Source organism: Armigeres subalbatus, chromosome 1, assembly GCF_024139115.2.
Source record: "Armigeres subalbatus isolate Guangzhou_Male chromosome 1, GZ_Asu_2, whole genome shotgun sequence".
NCBI classification, from domain to species: Eukaryota; Metazoa; Arthropoda; class Insecta; order Diptera; family Culicidae; genus Armigeres; species Armigeres subalbatus.
Window position 1 is genome coordinate 241,932,280 of NC_085139.1, and position 26,074 is coordinate 241,958,353.

General features: G+C 37.6%; 1 protein-coding gene across 1 annotated transcript in view; it reads left to right on the forward strand.

Moving 5' to 3' along the window:
• The first annotated feature begins 5,353 nt into the window (after window positions 1–5,353).
• LOC134207149 (cytochrome P450 4c3-like) overlaps window positions 5,354–26,074 on the forward strand; it is a 147,140-nt gene continuing 126,419 nt past the window's right edge. The window contains exon 1 of the mRNA XM_062682871.1: window positions 5,354–5,975. Coding sequence (XP_062538855.1) covers window positions 5,753–5,975 — 223 coding nt within the window. The 5' untranslated portion in view covers window positions 5,354–5,752. The remainder of the gene's footprint in view (window positions 5,976–26,074) is intronic.

The following is a 26,074-nucleotide window of genomic DNA, read 5'->3' on the forward strand; positions in this document are numbered from 1 at the left end:
TTCTTCTGTCTTCCTTCTTCCTTCTTTCTTCATCCTTCTTCCTTCTTCCTTCTTTCATCGTCCTTCTTCCTTCTTCCTTCTTCCTTCTCCTTCTTCCTCCTTCCTTCTTCCTTCTTCCTTCTTCTTTCTTCCTTCTTCATTCTTCTTTGTTCCTTCTTTCAAATGTCCCTTTTGAATATTTGTCCATTCGACCATTAATCTTTCGTTTGGAGTTTCTGTCATAGATTTGGTTCGGACTGGTGTAGAATAAATGGAGAAAGAGACGTACATAAAACCTACTTAAAAAACGTCAGCCCTGACTTAGTACCATTGAATGCTTGAGAAACGATCCATAAATAACATCTGATTTTTCCATAGAACGCTATCATAAATTTTTAAAATAGTTCAGGAGCATCCATAAACAATAATTTAAGGATCAATATGTTCCGTTAGATTTGACCACAAAAAGCGATAACATTCCTACTAGTATTTTCCTATGAACGCATAACAAATGATCCATAGATCTTTGGATAATGATCTATAAAAAGTAACTATATTGTGATCCATACTAATTCATATTTGCGCATTTTTAACACGATGATGATCCATCCAATCAAGTGTAATTTGTTGCAGGAAAAGCTTTTCAGGGGAAGAGCCGAAATAATAGCGAGACTATTTTACGGCCATCTTTTGCGTAGAAGATGTATTCTGGCCATATTTTTTAAACTCATAGCTCGATTCGAACAATTTCAATAGAAAACAATGGACTTTTGGACATGAACTTATGGACACACATACATACAGACATCATCTCAAGCTGGGTCTACTGTTTGTTTTTGAAGCGAAAATGCTGAGGTTTCGGCAAAACATAACGGTGTTGAGAAATGAACGAGTAACAATAACGATTTAATTCTCACATTACTATTAGAAACAGGGGTGACATTGCGCATCTCGAATCGAATCACTCGATTCGTACGTTTTTGCATTCGTTTCGAAAAAAATGCGGCATTATGTATTTCGTTCGACTTCATTCAGTCGCAGTACAAGATTTCGAATGGTGGTGTACTAGCTCAATCGAGTATGTTCTGTCAAACGAAATGTAAACAGAGAGAATAAGAGATAGCAGTCTCCGTGTTTATCATGCCGCCCGCTGGAGAGACAACCTTCAGCGCATTGCGAATGTGAGTATACAAAGAGAATAAGAGTAATTTCATCTGCGTGTAGCATGTTGCCTGTTGGAAAGGCATCCTTCATGGCATGAATTGGCAGTTAATTTATGAACAAGCAAATCGTGCTCAATGACTATAAAAGCAATATTATTTATTGAGCTGTTGAAACCGGTTAAAACATTATTAAAACAAACATGTCGTATCGATGTTTTATAAATTTAGATATAGTTACGACACAAATTATAAGTTTTATTATTCGGCAACTCGGCCGTACGAAAACCATTTTGTTTTTGTTAAATGTCTTGGCTGTGCATGGCTTTGCTAAAGCATTTGTTTAGTTTGATTGCTCTAATAGTAATCAAGTGTCGGTCTTCCACCGTCATTAGTCGTCTGAGTACACGCGACTGCATGCGTAGAGCAATCAAACTCATCAAATGCTTTAGCATTTATTATATTTATTCGAGTTTATGCCACAGATCCAATTTTGAGCTAAATAATTTGAAGCTAAAAAAGGATTCGATAATAAATTACTTTGATGTTTCTGTGTCTTAGTTAGATGCACTTGGGTCATCTCTTGCGCGTTTTTTTTTATTTAACTCAACTATTTTTACGTAGATTTTGGAATATATACGTTTTTACGCAGATTTACCCCATAGATTTTTCACACGGTTTATCAAAATCGTCAAGAAATACGTGAAAACCGCAAAAAAAAACGATTTAAGTTGAAGCCGTTTTTACGAGGATTTCGGGATTATTAGAGATTGCATATAGTCTGGAAACTATAAAAGTAGGTACTAATGATATTCCTTCCTTCAAGATACAATAATGAAACATTTATACTCTTCCCGTAGAGAAATAATAACAAATATAATGAAAAACTTTCAGCAAGAAATGACTCTCGAACAACATTCGAAAGCTATAAAGGTGACGAGTGATTTTCATTCGACTTGAGTCGTTTTTCAGTGTGCTATCGAGTCTCCATAATGCCAAAACATCTCGTTATTCTTGTACCTCCTCGAGCATACTCGAACGATGAGTCGTTTTCGAGATCGAATCGAAAGCCGTAATGCCAAACATGTTCGACTCGTATCTATGACAAAAGGTCGAAAGACAAAAAGTTCGAAAGGACAAAAGGTCGAAAGACAAAAGGTCGAAAGACAAAAGGTCGAAAAGACAAAAGGTCGAAAGGACAAAAGGTCGAAAAGACAAAACATCGAAAGGGACAAAAGGTCGAAAGGAACAAAAGGTCGAAAGGGACAAAAGGTCGAAAAGAACAAAATGTCTGAAGGGACAAAAGGTCGATAAAGAACAAGTTGGGTGGATTCTATAGGAATTTGTTAAATGCATTTATTTTCAAGCAGAAATAACACACTCATCTCATCAATCAAAGCTGAAGAATGAGCAATTTTCAAAGAAGGAGTAATTACTATAAACCAATATTATGAATATCTAGATAGTTCTGTTAGAGATAAAAAAGATTGCTAATTTAAGAAATGAATAAAACTTGTATTGCGCGATACAGAATTGTCCTATACAGTTGGCAAAAAAAATGTTATTTTATTTTCCATTATTTTTAACATTTAAAAAAAAATCATTGAATGAGTGCAAATAATAGATGAAGATCTAGATTTTCTAAATGTCACTTCAATCTGTCTAAATAGTGCACGCCGCAGCCACGCAATTGCGCGAATTTAAAATAGACCGGTGTGTAAAGGTTCCCTCAGGCCTTAGCGATTTCATCGCCGCGACAGTGATAGCTTGATGTCACGATTCTATCGTTGGGTGGATATTCGCAATGCACCATTTACGCTTCCATGCCAACGGCGCAGTCGCCAGCCAATAGAATCGCGTCAAGATTGTCTCGTCGCGTGTGTTTGGGGGAACCTTAATACATGCCGGTGTATTTAATGTACGGCGTGCGCCATTGTAAGAGAACGGAGTTACATTTTGAAAACTCAAACATCCATTTGTACTCATTGAATGAGTTTTATTTAATTACTAAAAATTGTTAAATACTAAATAAGCAGAATTTTGCAAATTGTGTAAGGCAACTCTGGTGCGGGATTGAATCTCCCCGTTTCAGTTTCTTGTCTATTTTAACCTTTTGTGCCTTTTGATCTTATTATATCTTATTATATCTTTTATTTCTTTCGGCCTTTTGTCCTATTCGACGTTTTGTCCCTTTCGACCTTTTGTCCCATTCGACGTTTTGTCCTTTTCGACCATTTGTCCTTTCGACCTTTTGTCTTTCGACCTTTTGTCCTTTCGACCTTTTGTCTTTCGACCTTTTGTCCCTAACCCGTTCGACTCGATAGAATTACGTTCGAATCGAGATGCACAATGCCACCCCAGTTTCTTTCTTCGATCACTCTTTTTCGTAACACAACCCAAGTAGCATTTTCGGTTTTATGATTTTATTTTACAAGAGTATTTGAATTCTACGACAATAAAACCCTAGCCAAGGCATTTTCTTATCGATCCCTTGCACCAAAACCTTTTGAAGAGTGGTATCTGCCTAGTTGGCCCACCCTTGCAATGGTTTCTAAGTGTAAATGAAAGACGGAATTCAAGATCAGAAACTGACAAAAAATGAACAAAAACACGACTTAAAAACCCTTAGAAATCCATTTGCAAACTGGTATAAAGGAAGGTTGGCATTAGTTAAAACCTTTTCTAAACTACTTAATCTTGATGCCTAAGGATTTCACTATATCTAGCTTTATTCAAACAATCGCATGAAATAATAAAATACGTTCAGACTCAACAAAATAAATTAATAAAAAATTGCAAATGCAAATGAAACATTTCTGAACCATCGATAAAAAATAATTGAAGCAGAGTGTCTGTATGGTGCACATTTTTTTGTGCCGAATCAGATTTATTGTGTCACATAGCGTAAACATTGATATAACTGATGCGCTCTCAGTAAACTTCAATTTAACAATTATTTTTCAAAAAACAAATATTTCGAAAAACAAAAAAAAATGTTTTTCTGCTAAATAATTATTATTTATTGATTTTTGATTGATCGTAGCTAATTCGTTTATAAAAAAAGATGAATGTAATACATAAATACGTATTTGGATTCAAAGTGTCTTCTGATGCTGAGTGAAAAAAGTATGGCGATGGCATCCGAGACGGTCATACATTTGTTCAAATTGCTTTGCTTCAATGAATCAACTATAAAATCATAATGTTTAAATATGACATTGAAATAGCTTTTTTCCATGCGTAATTTTTGTGATTTTTAAGCAGCGATCATGCACATTAGCGAAAAGAAAAGATGAGATTTATACTGCATTTCTTTCTTTTACGAGGAGAAAAACATTTTAGTTTGGTTTAGTGAGAAATAAATGGGAACGGTTCCCTTCTGTATTGAAAATATCCTGTTGCTCTCAATCATCAGAAAATTACGCCATTTTTGATAGCAAATTTGTTAAATCATGTCGCTTCTCATGTCATGCCCCAAACATGAATTATACAACAAATGCATTAGACGTTTCACAAGAATGATTAAGATCACTATTAGAAATCGATCCGCAAAAAATCGCACTTTTCCAAAACTAATTTCTTTAAATACGTTTTTCGAGGCCTTTGTCATGATGTATAAATTAAAATGAATGAATGAAAAGAAATTCTAACGTAATCATGGTTTTGCATCGCATGAAATGATTAAATGGGTTCACACAATTGTAATCTTTTCAGGGTATGCGGAAGAAACTGTGAAACCACTGAATGTCCAGTACGACCCTGGACCATTTTTAGGATATCCAACATCGTGTATCAGTCTCAAAATCTATTCTACTGTCACATAATAACGAATAGTTAGTAATTATCCCATAATTAAAACTCATGCGAAAATGGTTTTCATCCATTCCATTTGGCAACGATAACAGTATATAAATGAAGTCGTTTTTTCTAAGCAATTCCTAAAATATTGTCAGCTCTGATCCGAGTCACTATGATCCTTTCCTTAATGTCAAGCCACCCCATTGAGAACTACTGCCTTACGCGTTTTTCTTTTTTTGGCAAGCGAACGAGATCTCTCGTCTCGCATTACAGATTTGTGAACGACGACGACGCGACATAGTCAATCACACAAGTCTCGCAGCGCGTGCGACATTGTTCCCCTCTGGTGTGCGGCATCATCTCGAACCGAAAGTTATAAATATATCTTTGTATCGGGCCACAGGGCTAGTCTGGTTTAAGCTTTCGGTCGCGATCGCGTGCAAGACGTTGGATCCTGGACATCGGAAACATAAGAGAGATCAATTTTGGCTTTGAAGTTGGGTGTTCTCGTTACGCGCGTGGTAGACGCCATCGAAGTACCGCGTGTCGAAAATTCAAAATTTGTTGACGCAATCCGATCAACGAATCGCCAGTGGATGTGTAAATCTTCTGCAACACTTTGCTGAAGGCTGGCCCAGTGTAGTTTCGGTGCCGACCCGGAAGAGGATTTACAATTCTAATAGGCCGAGTCAATAAACGAAACGGAAGCGTGCGGGTGATCATTGCGCATAATTCCATTTTGTCGCTGAGATAAATCAGAATTTTGGAAATTATTGTTGATTTGTGTTGATTCGTGCAACGAACCGCTGGCAATCATGCTTGAGGCTACAGTGAAGAGCAGCTTCGTGCTGTCTAAGGTAGTGAAAATGTTAAGCTATTTCTCTCCGATTACCATTATTTTGGTCACGATGATAGCCGGGGCGCTGTATGTGTACAATAAACGGCGCGCCCGGCTAGTGAAGCTGATTGAGAAAATTCCCGGACCGGCCAGCATGCCGCTGCTGGGGAACAGTCTGCACATCAACGTGGATCACGACGGTGAGCGAATAAATGTTAAAAGCTTTGGTCAACAATGATCAGGATTGAAAATGAAAATTGGTGTCATATTGGACCGCACCGGACTACGACTGAACAGTTAGAAATTAAGTTTGGAACTTCATGATTATTTATTCTTAAATAATTTTGCGCATCAAATGAAAGAAATTTAGATTGTTCTTATGAAAGCGGATACATTCATGACCATAGGAAGATTTCAAATAAAATTGAAAATGTTCCAAGAATTTATTTTTCCGTTAGAATAAAGTAGCAAAATTTTTCAACAATCTCGTTTTATAAACTAAACCACTTTCGACAAATTTTATAAAATTAGACCAAGAGTGCTAAATATTGGACGTCAATCAAATCTATACACTTATACGTATGTGCAAAATTGAAAAAAAAAAAAAAAAGCACCTCCTCAGTTTTGTTTATCTTAATTTTTGTGAATTTTGAAACTGTACCATTTACCACTGTATTTAGGAAAATCTTTATTCGAATGGAAACCGCAATCAGAACTAAGCAACAAACTGATTTTCTCCCAAACATGTAAATCTTTGTTTTGATCAGGGTTACTAATTTCAGATGCGGATATCAAATGTGCTAATAAAGCTCACGTCAATCCGTCTCTTAGCACATCAAAATCCTGTTGTGCTAACGAAAGCCGGCTGATTCGTCGCATTTGCTTCTGCTGGGAGAACGTTCTTCCACGAGCATCTATGCCACAGCTAGACCTGTGCGCCGCCGCCGCCGCCGATGATTTTAGGTCGGCGCGCCACCGATCATAATTTTACCGATGACTAATCGAAATAAAAAAATCAATTAACTTGAGTCGAGTCGAGAATCGATTTTGTAAATACGTATCTGTAAAGCAAAGTGGTGGTTCATAAATGTTGTTAAGGTGGAACTCGTCAGAATTCAATTTCAAATCTACCTCAAGCGATGGTGTCTCTAAGTCGGAGTAGTGACACACATTGTCTTGGTTAATTAATTGGTTGAGAGTTGGAATGAGGCTTTTTTTTTGTCTTTATTATCGAGACTTTCAGCCCGAGGCTGGCGGAATGAGGCTTCATTTAGTAAAATAATACATAAATTGTTTGTCTGATCTTTGGAATTCGTCTAAGCCAGGGCCTCACTCAGTCGGGCACCTAAACTTGTAGGTGACTCGCAAAATATGGGATCTGCATACATGCCAAAATAGCACCATTCTTCTATGATCTGGCATTGGTGTAGACAAATCATTGCAGCTCATGAGTTTTAAGTTAATTAGCACATTAATTATCTTAACAATATTTACTTTTTTATCTATCAAAATCAACCAATGCCACTTATTTAATCAATTTTCCTTGTTTTTAGATTTGTGCTATTAGGAAAATTGACTTATCTGCCAAACCAATTTAGCAAAATAATTAAATCCCTACTGTGAATGCTTTTCCATTTTTTGTCCCGAGTAACTAATTTTTATTTTGAAACCAACCACTTGGTATATTGCGAGCATTAGATGAAAACGCTTCTTCTTTTCTTATTTACTGCCATTGTAATTTAGAACTGGGATGTTGTCGCCTCGCTGCTTCACCCAACCGGAGATTGTTAGATTTTCTAACAATTATGTATAAGAACCTACCAAAACCTGTATAAGATCTGGGCATATGCGAAAATGCTAGATTCTTGTACAATTATTGTATCAGAGACGAGCTAGCCTAGGGTTAAAAGTCTCCTTAATAATGATATAAAAAAATGTTTGAGACCTTACAATTTTGCAAGCTTTTCTTACAATATTTGTTTGTGAGCTTACATTTTTGTATAAGAATCTAACAATTTCGCATATGCCCAGTTCTTATACAGGTTTTGAAAGGTTTTTATACAGAATTGTTAGAAAATCCAACAGTCGCTGGTTGGGTGTAGTATTTAGTAAAATTATTTAGTTAAAAAACGTCAGGCAGTTCCAAACATTACGAAATTTTAACTTTATTTTATTGTCTTGAAATTGTTTATACTTTATTGTAAAATCTCTAGAAATTCTATGAAATGTTTCTTTGAAAAAAATCTAATTCTTGGAATTTCTGAGAATATTTGAAGTATTTTTTAGACATTAATTTAAGAATTCCTTCGAAATTCTGAATGCATACGAAAATTCTTTCAGGAATTGCTAGTAAAATTTTAGTAGTAATTCCTTCGGAGACTGCCTAAGAAATGCCTTCGGAAGTCTATTAAACAGCTCCTCCGGAAATTCCTTAAGGAACTTCTTAAGTAATTCCATTAGGAGCTTCAATTGCTTAGGAACTCCTTTAATTTTCATAAGTAATACCTTCGGAAATTTCTTCGGCAATTATTCCATGAATTCCTTAAATAAATTCTTCCAGATGTTGCATAAAGAATTCCTTCGAAATTTCCCTAAGTCATTTCTTCAAAGCTTCTTCCAGCAATTTCTTCAAAACATTCTCCGGAAATTCTTCCAGAACTACCTGCAGGAATTCTTCCGAAAATGCCTTCATGAGTTCTTTCCAAAATTCTCTCAGTAATACCTTCGGTTTTTTGTTTCAAGAATTCTTTCCGAAAATCTTTTAGTTTATGTTGTTTATTTTTTGAAATTCTTTGGAAAATTTAATTAGTAATTCCATCGGAAACTATTTCATTCTTTAATTAATTTTTGAAGGATTTCCTGGAAGAACTTCATGAAAAATTTCTGGAGAAATCCACGAAATAATTCTCGGAGGATTTTCGAAGAATCTTTTGAAGAAGGCCCTGGAGGAATATACAAAGGAATTTCTGGCGGCAGCGCCGTAGCGTGCGGCCTACGCCAAGGACGCCAGCCTTAAGGGGGCGCTGAATTCAAGAACTATGCTTTGAGAAATAGGTCTCATTAGTTAAGGGGCTACAAAATTCGATACAGCTATGTTAGAGATATTGATTACAGAACAAATAAAATACATTCTTTCATATCCACATCACATCATGTAATATGAATTGGTCTTAGTTTCAACCGCTATTCCGCTGTCTCAGGGATTTCCATAACCAAACCATAACACAAGATGCCAATTATCTTTTATGAAAAAATCTTAAAGTATCATACATAAACAGTTATTTCAAAATCATGAAGCATAATCCCATATTGCGTGGATCGGATTAGCTCCATAGTTTAACACCATTACGGCCACTAAGAGACTTCAGGAAACATAATGTGTTACAGCAATTAGGGAAATTAACTCTCACACTCATTGGTTTGAAATAATAATTCATCTTTTCTCAGTGGACTACATCAGTGCATAAAAAAACTGTTTCCCGTAAAAGTCGTCGTTCTACAAAATTCTGGAATTTATTACAAATCATTGCTATTTTATTTCATCATTTTTGCTCTTTCTGTCCTGGAAATTTGAGTAATGTAATTGCCTATGTGCGATTTACCGATAAATTGTTAAAAATAAGAAGCTGAACATTTGTCATTAATTTACTCGTTAGGATTTCTTCAAACAAGTTATTCGAACACAGATGCATTGGTTTTCGATGATATTTGATGCTCATAACAAACGACTTCCAAATTTGGTTCATTGCACCATATGTCTTTATGTTTGCATCGTAGTAACAAATGAAATCGAACCTTTTTTGTTCGAACAACTTGTTTGAAGAAATCCTAACGAGTAAATTTCTGACTAATCTTCAGCAACTGATTTTTAAAAATTAAACGGTAAATCGCACATTGGCAATTCTTCTTCTTCTTCTTATTGGCATTACATCCCCACACTGGGACAATGTCGCCACGCAGCTTAGTGTTCATAAAGCACTTCCACTGTTATTAACTGCGAGGTTTCTAAGCCAAGTAACCATTTTTGCATTCGTATATCATGAGGCTAACACGATGATACTTTTATGCCCAGGGAAGTCGAGACAATTTCCAATCCGAAAATTGCCTATACCGGCACCGGGAATCGAACCCAGCCACCCTCAGCATGGTCTTGCTTTGTAGCCGCGCGTCTTACCGCACGGCTAAGGAGGGCCCTATTGGCAATTATAATATTCAAATTTTCAGGGAAAAACGAAGAATAATAAAATAATAAAATAACAATGATTTGTAATAAGTTCAAGACTTTTGTAGAACAACGACTTATGGTTGAAAACATATTCAAGCTTGAAACGACGAAAAAATCTAGAGTGGTGGCTGTAGATTGGAAGTTCTGAACTTAAGGACGGTTTGGAAAACCCAGGATGTCCCAAAACCATCTGACTTTGTTATGGAATTTGTTATGGATATGGTTGAATTCATATCCAAGCTTGGAGCGACGAATAAAGCTAGAGTGGTGGTTGTAGATTGCAAGTTATGAACTCAAGGACAGTTTGGATGACCCGGGATATCTCAAAACCATCTGACCTTGTTTTTTGGTCTTTAGGAATAAGTTATGGATATATATCCAAGCTTCTAAGGGCGAAAAAAGCTATTGCCGTGGCTGTAGATTGCAAGTACTGGACTTAAGGACTGTTTGGATGATCTAGTACATCCCGAAAAATTAGTTTTCAACTTGTTTTGTCATTTCTCCATTATTATTCACAAAAACAAATGGAATATATAAAATTTACTGGGTAATACTGAAAGGGTTAAGGGAAAAAATCTGAAGGAGTTTTCAAATGAATTTTTGGAGGAGTTTTTGAAGAAATTCCTAGAGGGGTTTTTTCAGAAAATTACTAGAAATTAAATTGATTTTGAAATTCCTCAGGATATTTCTCTAAAAATTTAAAGAAGCGATTCTTAGAACTATATCAGAATTTTCCTCCAAAGGAATCTCTCAGGAACCTCTTCTAGGATTATATATATCTTGGATTTTTTTTTGTGAATTGCTTTGTAAAATTTTTCAGAATTCCTTCGGATATACCTTCCGAAAATCCTTTGCAAATTCCTTTTTAAAAACTACGGAAAATGTTTTAAGAGTTCCTTCAGAAATTGTTTAAAAATTCTCCAAGAATTTCTTCAGAAATCTATTTACGGATTCTTTCGGAAATTTCTGTAGGCTTTGGAAATTTGCTAAAGAATTTCTCCGGAAATTGATTTAGGATTTCTTTCGGAAGAATCATTTAGGAATTCTTTCAGATTTTTTTTTATAAATTACTTTACAAATTTCTTAAAAATTCTTTTAAGGGTTCCCTAGCAAGTTCCTTGACATTTTTGTCTTGAAACTCCCAAATGAATTATTTCAGAGCTACTTCAAGCAATACTTTGGGAATTTCTCCAGATAATTGTAAGTTTGGAAACTTTAGGAAGAAATTCTTGGTTGCTTCCCTCAGTAATTCCATAACTTCTCCATTGATTTTTTCGGAAATCTTTTCAGAAATTCATTCAAAACTCTTCTGGAAATTCCTTCGAATATCGCTTCGGTTCCAGTACTGGTAGTTTTCGTGATCGTCATGTGAAAGCAAAAAAGTTGCGTTTTCATTTTCAAGAGACCAAATGAAAATGTAGCGGGTCTCCGGTCATCTGTCGCATTACAAGCAGCCATGATGGGAAAAATGCTTATTTTTAAATCTAAATTTCTAAATAGTTTTAATAGATCTGTGCTAGGGTGGTCTAACCGGTAGTACCGAAACTAGTAATACCGGTATTACCGGCCAATTTCGAGTACCGAAAATATCAGTTTTGCTGTCAATATAAAAAATCTCGAATAGTTTTCACCTACATTTACATATATCAGCTAAAGACTCACCGTGAAACAAACCCAACAATTGCGTGCGCGAATGAATACATTTTTGCACAATAGGCATCATTAACGACTTTCACGCTTCACCAAAAATCAATCAACATCGTAATTAATCATACGTGCTGCTTAATTGTTTCAGCTATTTGTTTATTTGTAAGGTCCAGATTTTGCTCGCAATATATGAAATTGTAAAAAAGATACGTGCCATCGCAATTCTCTTCCGGAAATCACCTGTAATAAATAATTTGCTGTAAAATTATGTCCGATCTGAATTTGGTAAAGAATATGTATTGGTCTCTGATACCAAGGCACGTTAGAATAGAATGTTAGCCATGTTCAAACGGTTCTAGTACAAATGATTTTAAGGGGTTCGTTCAAAAAACTACTCAAGTAACTACCAAGCATTAATTGATGCATGAAATCAATCACAGATCAGCATATTAAATGCTAATTGCATTAGATCAGTTTTACCTTACATCGGATGCATTTATTCATCGCCTGTCAAGCAACGATAACCTAGTTCAGCGTTACGAATGCAACGATGCATTACTTATGTTTTATTTCAACATGTCAAAGTAATAAAGCATTATTTCGGTCGTAAAAGGGCCTTTTTCCACTTTAAGTCAACTTTAATGGCTGTATTATTTGCAAGCATATATAGCTCCATGGTTACTTGGGTATGTTCGATTTGAAGCTTCAATCCAAATTCAACTTCAGTTATGATGATTTTTTGGCGATAGGTGGAATAACTCAAGTCCTCGAACCTGTTCAAGCTGCTGTCGAACTTACCTACTTTGCCGTGAGTTCTGCAGTCGCTCAATTTTATGTTGGAGAAATTGTCGAAGCAAGCCACGGAAATTGCCGCCAACTCATTTGATGCTCACAAAGAACGAATCCATGAGCAACGATCAAAATACGCCGATCTTTTAGCTTTTTTGAATAATTCAAACCAAAATTTCAAAGTACTCACGTTTCCAAGGGCACACCATTCGATATGGAAGCAACTCACAACTGTCATTTTTATAATTTCAGCTTTGCTGCGTCGCAGCATGCGTGAAATAATAACAATGACAGTTGTGTTATTTCCGTATCGAGTGGTGTGCCCTTGAAAACGCGAGTATTTTGAAATTTGGATTCCATGATGAGTGTCCTTAAGAGACTGCAGCAGTGCAAAACACTTGTGTTTCCGGTGGCAACTACGTTGACACCAGGATTCTTGCAAGCAATCCGTAACCCGAGTAGACGGAAATAGCTCAATCATACCAAATGTTGATCAGACGACAATATCATTATTTTGCACTAAAATATCATGAGGAGATCAAGTTATATTATTTGTAACAAGTGATCAAAACTATGTGCCATTAGTTCAAGGCTTCTGTTCGGGAAAAAATCGTCTATAATGAATCGGAAGGGATTAAGGGCAAGTACTTGACACTGATCTTTGACGCTCTTGGCATCATTCGTCCAACTTCCGTTAAGGTGACTCGGGGAAGCACTACACACCGTGTTATTTTTCCTATCTTTTATCTCTTTCTAGCATTATCACCTCGTAACTTTGGAGCGGCATATTTCGGTTTTTAGTTGTTTGATGTAACTGTAAATGTATCAGCATGTAGATGGAGAGTAAGCACGCGCCGCTGATACTTTTTCAAAATCATATTTGTTGTAGAAAAAAAATTAAGCATTCAATGATGAAAATGATGACGATTTGATGATTGTTTGTGCTTCCCGTATCCCCTTAAGCCAGAGAGGACATTTTCAGTAGCTGGCAACATTTCCAACAAAATCCGAGGCGGATTGGGAGATACATCACTCAGTATGTTATGTCCACGTAAGTTTCACTTTGCCCACTTCAATAAGCAAAGATTTTAACGTTTGTAGTTTGTCAAATATATTGTTTATCACCCAAAAGTCCAAATCATAAGTTTCTAAAAAATATTTTTGATATTTTCACAAATACCGGTATTTTACCGGTATTACTGGTATTGACTCCACCAAATATCGAATACCGGTATTTGTCAAAAAAGGGCAATACCGACAACCCTAATCTGTGCAAATAACGATGACTAGTCGATAAAATGATTATATTGTTCCTGGTTTTCAAGTTATAAGTAACATTATTAAACAAGAAACAGCTTTTTACAATAGTTTGATGCGCTTTCATGATGTAATGTAAATATCGCGTTACCTCTCTCAATGAAAATTAAAATCTCAGTACTGCGGTTCCCTAAGTTCTTCGGGAAATTCCTTCAAAAAATTTGCCGGAAATTCCTTCATAAACTCTTTTTGACATTACTTTAGGAATTCTCTCGCAAGATCCTTTAGCAATCCCTTAGGAATTCTCTAAAGTGACTAGACATGCAGCTGCTCAAACATTGCCCAATTGTAGATGTAGCTCAAATAATATACATAAAAATGAATTCCGGTCTGTCTGAACCTTATATATTCAGAAACTACTGAACCGATCGGCGTGAAAATTTGTATGCAGAGGTTTTTGGGGCCAGGGAAGGTTCTTAAGATGGTTCGAGACTCCTCTTCGCTTTGGAAAGGAAGGCTTCCATACAAATGAAACATCAATTTCTTCATAACTCGAGAATTAATCAAGCAAATGAAACCAAATCTGGTATGTGGAGGTTTTGGAAGGGAAGATATGGTCTTGTGGTAGTTCGAAACCCCTCCATTTTCTGGAAAGGGAGGCTTCCGTACAAATGAAACCGGAATTTCTGCATAACTCTAATCAGATAATAAATCAATTTTATGGGAAACGAGGTTCGTCGGGCCTGCTAGTATAGAATATATAAGGGGTTTCCAGATATTACTACTGAGATAAGTGAATTATTCATTCCTTAGCAATACCTGTTGAAATTTTCTTTAACCGCCACTTCTACTGCAAACTCATGTAGAATTTGTTTGGATTCTTTTTGAAACTTCTGCTGGAGTTTCTTTCACAACTCTTCAAAATATTTCACCTGCAATCTTTCCAGGAATTCCTGATCTTTCTTCTGAATACCTCTTGGAGTTACTACAGAAATATTTGCCTGAAATCTGGGATACCTATTGGTTAACTTGGAAAACCAGCCAAACCGCACCAAGCGGCTTTTCGACTATCTTGTGATATTTTGTTCGTACAAGGACAACGGAAATAGTTTCAGATCAATTTAGGCATGCATTTGCAGTAGGACATCCTCAGTTATTGGGTTGAGGGATATTCGATGCGATTTGCAATCAATTAAATCTGCTAAACGAAAGTTTGAGCAGAAAAATCGGTAATTTTTCGATGGCGCTTGGTGTGATTTGGTTGAACCCCGACCTTATGTAACACAACGAGTTATATGTTTGTCCAATTGAAACATATTTAGTAACGTTTTTGTTAAAACTCGAAGACATATTGTTACCGAGACGATCGCAGTGTGCCGCGCGCGACGGATGCCAAATTTTTTCAACACTCGATTTTTTCCGCTTTTTTTTTACTTTAACCTATACTTTTAGAAATGATTTAAAAAACGAAAGCTAATTTGTATAGTGATGTGATACAATAGTTCGAATCATAATAACTGAATATTTCGTTTCGTGAAATCAGGAACATCCATCCACTTCGGCTGTCGAGTGACGCATCTTAGCTATAATGAGCCGCATGATAAATCAGGGCTTTCAGGAGCAAACTGCGATTAAATTTGGTGAGATTGTTTCATTATGGTTTTACTAACTATTCCATTTTTCGAATAACTAGCTTTATGTACCCGGCTTTGCTCGGGATTGCTACGTATTATTACTGTCCTTATTAACGAGGTTTGCGGCCCTAGTTTACCTCGTGGTCCAATTTAGTGTTAGGTCGTTCAGCCGAATGTCGTTTAGCAACCGATTACGGATGGGTCATATATGACACAAGACGAAAATTAGCTGTCAAAAATCAGGTTCTAGAGAGCTTTGCAAAAATATTCAAAATTAAAAATTATATCCAGGAAAAATATTACACAGGTCAGGTTACAGGCACTAGGATGGTCTAAGGCATCCAAACTATCCTTGAGTTGTTATTTTGATGTTGTAAGGAATCAATACTATACTTAACTATAAGCCCTCCGGTCCCCCTCTTTTAACGTCCATGCTTCATGTCCATAAAGCGCCACTGGTAGAATCAGAGTTTTGTATAGAACAAATTTCGTTTCCGTCTGCATATTGCGGGACCTAAGCTAACGTAATCCGTAAAAGACCCTATTTGCGGATTACTTAACCAGCTTAGGGCCTGCAACATGCAGACGGAAACGAGATTTGCTGTCGTTCGTCATCTACCACACTCCAAAATGTTCTTGAGCTCTTATCTTAATATCCAAATCGATCAACATGCAAATCTACGATGTCCCCACTAGTTTTATAACTCCAAATAATAACTCCATGGTACCTCGTAACACCATCACAGACACACTACAGAATTCGTTCAATATTTACGAATCTCCAAACTGTTCTTGAGTACAGATCTTAATATTCCAAACGATCAACATGAAGATCTTTGTTGTCTCATCTATTTTTATTAATTGGAAAAGCTCCACGGAACTTCGTTACACCATTACAGACACAAAATAAAATTCATTAAACATCTATATACAATACTCAAAACTGCTCTTGATCCTTATTGTCATATCGATCAATAAGAAGATCTTTGATGTCCACACTATTTTTATGAGTTGGAATAGCTTCATGGGACTTTGTTACACCATTATAGACAAACTACAGAAATTGCTTAATATCTACGATACTCCAAACTGTCCTTGAGTACAGACCTTAATACTCAAAACGATCATCATGATGATCTTTGATGTCTCAACTATTTTTATTTATTGGAAAAGCTCCACGGGACTTCGTTACACCATTATAGACACATTATAGAATTTGTTGAACATGTACGACAATCCAAACTGTCCATGAGTTCAATTCTTTATATTCAAATCGATCAACAAGAAGATCTACGATGGCCTTGCATCACGCAAAACAATTACCATTTTCAACAGCACTCCCCCTTTCATCACACTACTTGTAATGCAACACTAGTTTTTTTCATTAATTGTAACGCTGCTCAGACCCCCCGTCCCAATAAGGATGTGACGTACCACCTTACCCACATTACCACCTTACACAAATTTTATCAAAAATAGGAACATTTCTCGAAAAACACCATTTACCAATACGACTACTAAATACTTTTTTGATGAAGAACATTGCTTCCAAAAAATTTACTCCTAGTGTGCTACATGTTTTCAGCAGTGCACCAGAGCTTAACATGTCGATTCGAATTTGATTGTTTTTGATGTCACAACTCGCAGGATCACATCAAATGGTTGCAGAGGATCTAAGAAATAGATTTTTTCTAGCAAAATGTTTAACCTATTACATTTATTTCATTTTGAGACAAGTATGGTTAAAAGCGTTTGAGGTGAAATTTAATTAAATTATTTATACGTAAATTACTTTATACTTTACACCTACATATAAATGTTAGTCTTTCTAACAACTACTTTCGTGCAATACAGAAACCAATTATATTGTTGATTGAATGTGTTGCGGATAAACTGACACGATTGATCAAAGCGACGATGGATCGGGTGATGTGCGTAGTTCGAGTTTCAGGGGTATTCTCGAGTCCCTTCGAAACCCGCAGAGGGTTACGGCAAGGTGATGGTCTTTCGTGTTTGCTATTCAACATCGCTTTGGAAGGGGTAATACGAAGAGCAGGGATTAACACGAGTGGTACAATTTTCAATAAGTCCGTCCAGCTATTTGGTTTCGCCGACGACATAGATATTATGGCACGTAACTTTGAGAAGATGGAGGAAGCCTACATCAGACTGAAGAGGGAAGCTAAGCGGATCGGACTTGTCATCAACACGTCGAAGACGAAGTACATGATAGGCAGAGGTTCAAGAGAAGACAATGTGAGCCACCCACCGCGAGTTTGCATTGGTGGTGACGAAATCGAGGTGGTAGAAGAATTTGTGTACTTGGGCTCACTGGTGACTGCCGAAAATGACACCAGCAGAGAAATTCGGAGACGCACAGTGGCTGGAAATCGTACGTACTTTGGACTCCGCAAGACGCTCCGATCGAATAGAGTTCGCCGCCGTACCAAACTGACAATCTACAAAACGCTAATTAGACCGGTAGTCCTCTACGGACACGAGACCTGGACGATGCTCGTGGAGGACCAACGCGCACTTGGAGTTTTCGAAAGGAAAGTGCTGCGTACCATCTATGGTGGGGTGCAGATGGCGGACGGTACGTGGAGGAGGCGAATGAACCACGAATTGCATCAGCTGTTGGGAGAACCATCCATCGTTCACACCGCGAAAATCGGACGACTGCGATGGGCCGGGCACGTAGTCAGAATGTCGGACAGTAACCCGGTGAAAATGGTTCTCGACAACGATCCGACGGGCACAAGAAGGCGAGGTGCGCAGCGGGCAAGGTGGATCGATCAGGTGGAAGATGACTTGCGGACCCTCCGTAGACTGCGTGGTTGGCGACGTGTAGCCATGGACCGAGCCGAATGGAGAAGACTCTTATATACCGCACAGGCCACTTCGGCCTTAGTCTGAATAAATAAATAAATAATGAATGTGTTGCGAGATTTATTTAGATCTAGGTACGCAATCCTCATTTATTGTTTAAACTGTCATCTGATGATATTCTTTGGTGGTTTCAATACTTATAGAAATGGTAGACATATCATACATCGTACGTGATAATATAGATCCTCAAGCTCAAAACTCAATTGCAGTTCTGATTGAAAATATTGTATGGTTCCAGATGGTATAAAAACCGGCCCCTTCTCGAAGGCCCTGGAACCTGCCATAAGGGTGGCAGTGGATTCTATCACCCTGCGAATGTTTCTGTAATCATCGTCTTGCAAAGCCATGAAGATAGATACCCATATTTGCATTATTCCGATCTGTTATCATTTCATCATATACCTGGAACCGTTTTTACGGAAATGGCCATATCCCTGGCCATATCCCTGCGTTGGCCATATCCCTAATTTTTATGGATTCTCGATCTACAGCCATCGTTGGTCGGCATAATAGTTCTGGTTTATGGAGAAAACATAAAACATGATGAAATTAAACGTCACATATGTAAAATGACAAGCAGTACAAAAATGCATTTTGAACATACCCTCCGAAAATCCGGAACATCTCCGGTGGCCAAGGGCCAATTTGAGCTTCTGCATAGGAACAGTATACTAGAAGAATTTCCGCGTCCGATGGTCCCGGTTTGATAAAAACCGGATTTTTCTAGGTCAAAGTTATGCTAATTGGAATTTCAATAAAAATTTCCTATTTCAACCTTTTTGTCTAACCTCTGTACCCTGTATATGTTGACTATAAAGGCTCCTACAGACCTAAGCGATTCCATCGCCGCGATGGCAACAACTAGTCGCCGCGATTCCATCGTTGGGACGCTGCAGTCAATGTTCCATCTACGCTTCCATACCATTTACGCAATTGTTGCGTCGCGTATGTTTGGGGGAACCTTAATGATTAGGCCTTTCACTAAATAGGTACACAATTATTTTCCTGATGGACATCGCTGTCTGAACGAATATATTGAACAGTGCCTGATTGACACTCAAATTGACAAAAACGCATGACCATCGCAGTCTAACGCTGTACCTGATAAACTGTTCAAAATATTAACCAATAAAATGTTCCAGCTTAATTATTTATTTGACAGCAAGCTATGCGATCTTTATGTCTGCAATTTCAAGTCACTGATCGAAACAAATACGAGTCGATGACGAAGCTGTTTACTTAGTGTTGATGCAATTAGCAGTGACCATAATTAGTTTAGTTAGTTTGTATTGTTGAGATAGATACATGTTAAAATAAAAACATATAGGCATGATATATTCACAATAACTGAAGGGAACGCATTGATATTGAATAAGACAGGCATGAGATCATCCAACACTAAGAACAAAGACTCAAAACTCTGCTGGACAAACTCGTTTAACCGAACGGTTCGGAAGATCTTGAAACTACACAATTACTGCACAATCCAGCAACACCAGCTCTTCGAAGGTTATATGCCGAAAGGAAGTATGCCCGCATTTTATGCCTTAAAAGTTTCTGGTCGTCTTTATTCACGAAAAGGCATTCATTGATCTAGATCGTACCCACCACCAGATTCCACACATTCGCAGTCGCGTTGTATCACATTTCAATACCTTTTGGATGGCTTTGTTTTGCAAAATAACGTCAATTAAAATTCACAACACATCTTCCGAAGACACAAAAGGGAACATCGTAGCACGTGCTTCCATCACCGGAATGTCAGTAGCGTTCGTTTGTACTTTGGAAGCATGGATGTGAAATGATTTCATTGACCAGAAAAGGTGTAAAACATTTATCAAAATTCAATCAACCTGTGTGGTATCGAAGAATGATTTAAGGGTGCTTAAGTTATATAAGCTCAGTAAGTGCACTTAAAAGTCCGAAGTGCAATCTTTTTTAATTATGAAAAGTCGTTGAATACATTGCAGACTTAGACCCCTGTGATACTACCATGTCGTAAATTGTGTTAACCTTGCTGGAAGATACAAGACGTCTAGTGAAACTAACAAAAGAATATTGAATAAAAAATACACAGCAAAATGAATGCTGATTGAACAGGTGATCAAAACTCTGTCAAACTACCAATCTGTCCACTCACCAAACAAATCTGACACGCGACCTTGCATCTACATCTCAACAATGACTAACAACCTAAAACACGAACCAGTTCCATTATGCAACATATTCGAGTCTATTATTCTGCACACCCCGTTCGTTAAACCCATTCAACCCGATAGCACTGAAAATGCAGGTCAGCTCGCAAGAAGTGGACGCATGATGCTCCCGTCCCGGTCACAACAAACCTGCTTGCCACAAACCCGAATTCAACGCCCCGGCGAAAGTCAAGGTTACGATTCATAAACTACCGTTTCCATTTATGGCCCACGATGTACTTACTGCGCCCGGTGGATTGTTTACACTTGTAATTACGGTAATTTCACACATTACCGCGCGCTTTGAGCCGAAGCGTGGACCGAAGAAAAGTGGAAGCAAATAGACGCCATTCATAAAAACCGCTGACTGCTGGATCCATTCACCTGTAGATGACTGAGGTTTTCTTTTCTGGAGATGAGCTGGGGTAACGATAAATTAACGCTTATATTTATAGACAGTCAAAATCTTATTTTCATATTTATTTCTTTTTTTTTACAATAATTCCTTCATTCCTCCATTCCACTCCTGAGCAACACACAGAGCAGTTCGTGTGACTTGTGTGCAACCAAATCGTTGCATGATCTGATCGGGTGGATTGGGTTACTACTAGCGATAGTTGGCCCCTAAACTTCCTAAAACACAGGTATAATTCAACTGGTTTACATTTTTCAGCCGAAAACTATATAAAAGTTCATTTAAACATCATACAATCTTCTTTGAAATTGTTCTGTAACATACCAACTGTCCTTTTTGTAATTCTGAGCAATCGAGCAATCGGAACTAATGTCCAGATCGAATGAGAGACGGAGATGTGTTTTCCTATATATTTTGGCTGAAATCTCCTTACAAACTTCAAATCAAATGCGCCAGCTTATACAACAAGCGATTGAGCTGAAATTTTGAGAGATTGATTTCCTCACCCAAATACACAATCCCCGTGGAATTTGACAACTTTTTGTTTCCTGGGCCAGTCTACAGGGTGTTCGATAAGTTCGAATACAAATGTTTGATCATTGTGTTTGTAAGCCCAATGTACATATTTTGTATTAGTATTGGTGTCAGCGTTAGCGGTATATATAAGCTATCAGATGTGTGTGGTGTCGACATTTTGTCACTTGTTGTTTGTTTATTACGCGCTTTGAAAATGGATTGGGGCATCACAAATAGCCATTATTGAAGTTCAAAATCATTGCGGTGTACTTCAAAACTGAGGTTTTGTGGACGATTGATGCCCCCAGTGGCCCGGTGATAAGACGGAGATGAGCCCTACGTATTCCAATAGGACGATAACCCTTTAAAAACGAAAATTGCGATTTTAGCCTAATATGGGGACAATTTCATCGACTTTTTGGACAAAAGATTGCGACCACCCAGCTTCCCGGATTTGAACCCTCTTAGCTTTTTTGTTTGGTCCTTTATTATGTTAAAGCTGTACGAATACAAGGTCAGTAACTTGGACCAGTTCAAGACGTAATTCTCAAAATCTGGAACGAAATGCCCATGCAGACCGTGCGTGCCGCTTGCGATGGGTTTTAGAAACATTTGAAGCTCGTGAAGAAGTACAAAATAGAGGTCATTCCAAAAGAAATGTTACAAACGTTCCTTATAAACAATACTTCCAATGAAATGCAACCGGAAAAAGAAATAATTTAATCTAAATTTTTAAACATTTTTTGAAAGTGTATTCGAACTTATTGAACACCCTGTACTAGACATGGTCGGGGTTCTGCTAAACCGCACCAAGCGCCAACAAAAAATTATACATTTTCTTGCACAAGTTTTCTTGTAACAAATCCAATTGATCCCAAATCGTATCGGATATCCCTCAGCCCTATACCTGAGGATATCCAACAATAAAGGTACGAACGATTTGATATGGATTAATATCCGTTTGTACGTTATGACCAAAATATCACAAGTCAGTTAAAAGGGCGCTTGGTACGGTTTCGCAGAACCCCGACCACATGGAAGTAGGCAACTCTTATTCTGCTGTAATCTGAAAAAGTAACGTATGCGCCATTTTACAACATATATGTTTTCCATTTTTCTGTTAAAGAGTACGATGAGTACTACTCGTTAACATAATTTTTGGAAAATGGCGCATACGTCACTTTGTCAGATTACGGCAGTATTGTATTGGTGCCAAATTCTGCTTGTTTATATCTTTCAGTCGAAAAATTCACTAAATTTAACCTTTGCAACCTCTTTTGTGAGTCAAAATTTAGTGATGTTTTTGCTCTAATTCATTCAATTTTTGACCGATTTGTTTGAAATTTTCAGACATAAACCTAAAATTATCATAGTTTCAGAGGATCGATCGATTGGACATGTCGGTTCAAAGGTTCCAGATTTCTGTCGGGTGGCCATTTATGACTTTTATGTTTGTTATTCGTACCAATATCGACTGTTTATTCTCATATCGTGAAGAAAACTGATTTGCGGTGCAACGAATTTGGAAACATGATGACCACACTGGAACCGGTTCCAGGGCTTCAACTCGGGACATATATTAGAATAATTCAGAAAGTATCATGAGGCATATCAATCATCGGCATTTTTTTCGGAAATTATATTAAAACTAATTTTAGATTTCTACTATCAGTTTTGATCTATTTCATCCATTTGATCCAAACATCCCGGGACACCAAACACAATTCCGGAGACCCTGTGGAGGACTTGAATCCGGTTTTTCAAAAGAACATACTATGCGGCATATCAAACTTCATGATTCTCCATGATAAAAATGTAGGATAACATTTTTTGGGTCTTGATTCTACTTCTGGCCACTTCCGGGAAAATTCGGAACTCGAAGGAAGCGGTATTGAAATTTGTTTTACAAGTTAATGTTCGTTACCAAATCTATTAGTTGTACGCACATTTCGACTATTCAAAATCAGATCGAAAGAAAATAATCACAGGTTTGCTTTTAATATAATTTAGAATTTTATTGTTCAGGTTTTGGGCACCCGGAACCTGTTCCGGGTAGACCTGTGCACCGATTGCCATTTTATCGGCGGCGGCGCGATAAAAAAAAATTGCCAGCGGTAGTGGCGACCGTTGGCGACCGGTTGATGCGGTGCGGTTTGCTCCGGAGCTCCTACAGGAAATCCTCCTGAAACTCTTTTAGGACTTCCTTCCTTCCTTCCTAAAGGAACTTCCTAAGGAATTCCTAAAGGAACTTCCGAAGGAATTCCTAAAGGAACTTCTGAAGGAATTCCTAAAGGAACTTCTGAAAACTCCCGAAGGAATTCCTAAACTAACTTCCGAAGAAATTCCTAAAGGAATTTCCGAAGGAATTTCTAAAGGAAATTCCGAAGGAATTCCTAAAGGAAATTCGGTAGGATTTCCTAAAGGAACTTCGGAAGGAATTTCTGAAGGAACTTCCGAAGGAACTTCCGAAGGAATTTCTGAAGGAACTTCCGAAGGAATTCCTAAAGGAACTTCCGAATGAATTCCTAAAGGAACTTCCGAAGGAATTCCTAAAGGAACTTCCGTAGGAATTCCTAAAGGAACTTCCGAAGGAATCTCTAAAGGAACTTCCTAAGGAATTCCTAAAGGAACTTCCTAAGGAATTCCTAAACGAACTTCCGAAGGAATTCTCTGAAGGAACTTCTGAAGGATTCTAAAGGAACTTCGAAGGAATTCCTAAAGGAACTTCCGAAGGAATTCTAAAGGAACTTCGAAGGAATTCCTAAAGGAACTTCCAAGGAATTCCTAAAGGATCTTCCGAAGGAATTCCTGGAGGAACTTCCGAAGAAATTCCTTAAGCAACTTCCAAAGGAATTCCTAAAGGTACTCCCGAAGGAATTTCTAAAGGAACTCCCGAAGGAATTCCTAAAAGAACTTCAGAAGGAATTTTTAAAGGAACTTCTGAAGGAATTCTAAAGGAACTTCCGAAGGAATTCCTAAAGGAACTTCGAAAGAATTCCAAAAGGAACTTCGAAGGAATTCCTAAAGGAACTTCGAAGGAATTTCTAAAGGAACTTCCGGAGGAATTCCCGGAGGAACTTCCGGAGGAATTCCCGGAGGAACTTCCGGAGGAATTGCTAGAGGAATGTCCGAAGGAATTTCTAAAGGAACTTTCGAAGGAATTCCTAAAGGAACTTCCGAAGGAACTTCCGAAGGAATTGCTAGAGGAATGTCCGAAGGAATTTCTAAAGGAACTTTCGAAGGAATTCCTAAAGGAACTTCCGAAGGTGCTCGATCGCACCTTCTTGGTGAACAGATGTCCAATCAGATTTTCAGCTCCGGAAAGAAATTAATCCCCCTCCTGTATCAGCAAACGACCAAAGCTCATACCAGGCTTGGTTAGCCGATCGATCGTCATCTCAAGGGTAGAAGAATAACAGTTGCTTAGCATGAGGCTAAACAACACTTAAAAATAAAGTGAGAAACGCAATGGAGTGCGGCAAAGGAACGGCAAGCGAAGAATGCGGCAGCTGTCACTTTTGAATACACGACAGCATATGGAACAGTACGCAATGATGCGGAACGGCAGATGCGAAATGTAATGTACTAAAACGATTAAAACCGTAATTTAAAAAAAAATCGAAAAATACGGCAGCGTTTTTGCGGAGAAAAGCATAAGAAGACCACTGGATTAAACTGAGTCGCTGGAAATGAATTGAATTATTTATGGAAATTTAGATAACCTTGAAGAAACATCAAAGATTGCATTAATTATAAATTCGTCGTTCTACTCGGCTTTGCCCAACAATTCAATCAAATTTCAAGAGAACATCCCTTATTCTTTCAAATTAAATCCCTAGTATTTCAAATTAAATCTCCTTGTGTTGTCAAGGGAAAATACAATGAGTTTTAAAAGCACATTTCAATTTGAAAGGGAAATTATCTGATTCCAAAATAAAAAAAAACCTTAAGTATCCAGATCCCTTGTACTTTCCAAGTAAAATACCACTGCATGGCCAAAAAAATTCCATGGAAAATTTTCTTTAGTTTTTCTGGATAATTATTCTGAATTTGCAAGGGAATTCCTCTGATTTTTAACAGAAAATTCCTTTGAATTTCCAAACGAAATACCAAAAGAATTCCTCTCAAATATTAAGGGAAAACCTCCTGAAACTCCGAAGTATATTCCTCTGAATGGTTAAATTAAAATCCAAAACTCGAAAAAATGAATTTCCAAAAAAATAGGTAGTTCCTCTAGAAATTTTTTGAGAAGTTCATCCAGGAATTCCTCCAGAAAGTTCCTCCAGGAGTTTTTCTGAAGATCCTCCAGGAGTTCCTTGGGGAATTTCTCCAGCAATTCCATCGGAACTTCTTCCAGGAATTCCTTCGAAAGTTCCTCCAGGAATTTCTTTCGAAAAATCCTCACGGAATTCCTTCGGAAGTTCCTCCAGAAATTTCTCCGAGAGTTCTTCCAGGAATACCTTCGGAAGTTCTTTCATGAATTCCTCCTGAAGACCTTCCAGGAATTCTTCCGAAAGTTCTTCCAGGAATTCTTTCGCATGTTCAGAATTTCCTTCTGAAGTTCCTCCACGAATTCCTTCGAAAGTTCTTCCAGTAATTCATTCCGAGGTTCCTCCGAGAATTCCTTCGAAAGTTCCTCCATGAATTCCCTCGGAAGTTTCTCCAGGAATTCATCCGAAAGTTCCTCCAGGAATCCCCCCGAAAGTTCTTTCAGGAATTTCCCCGGAAGATC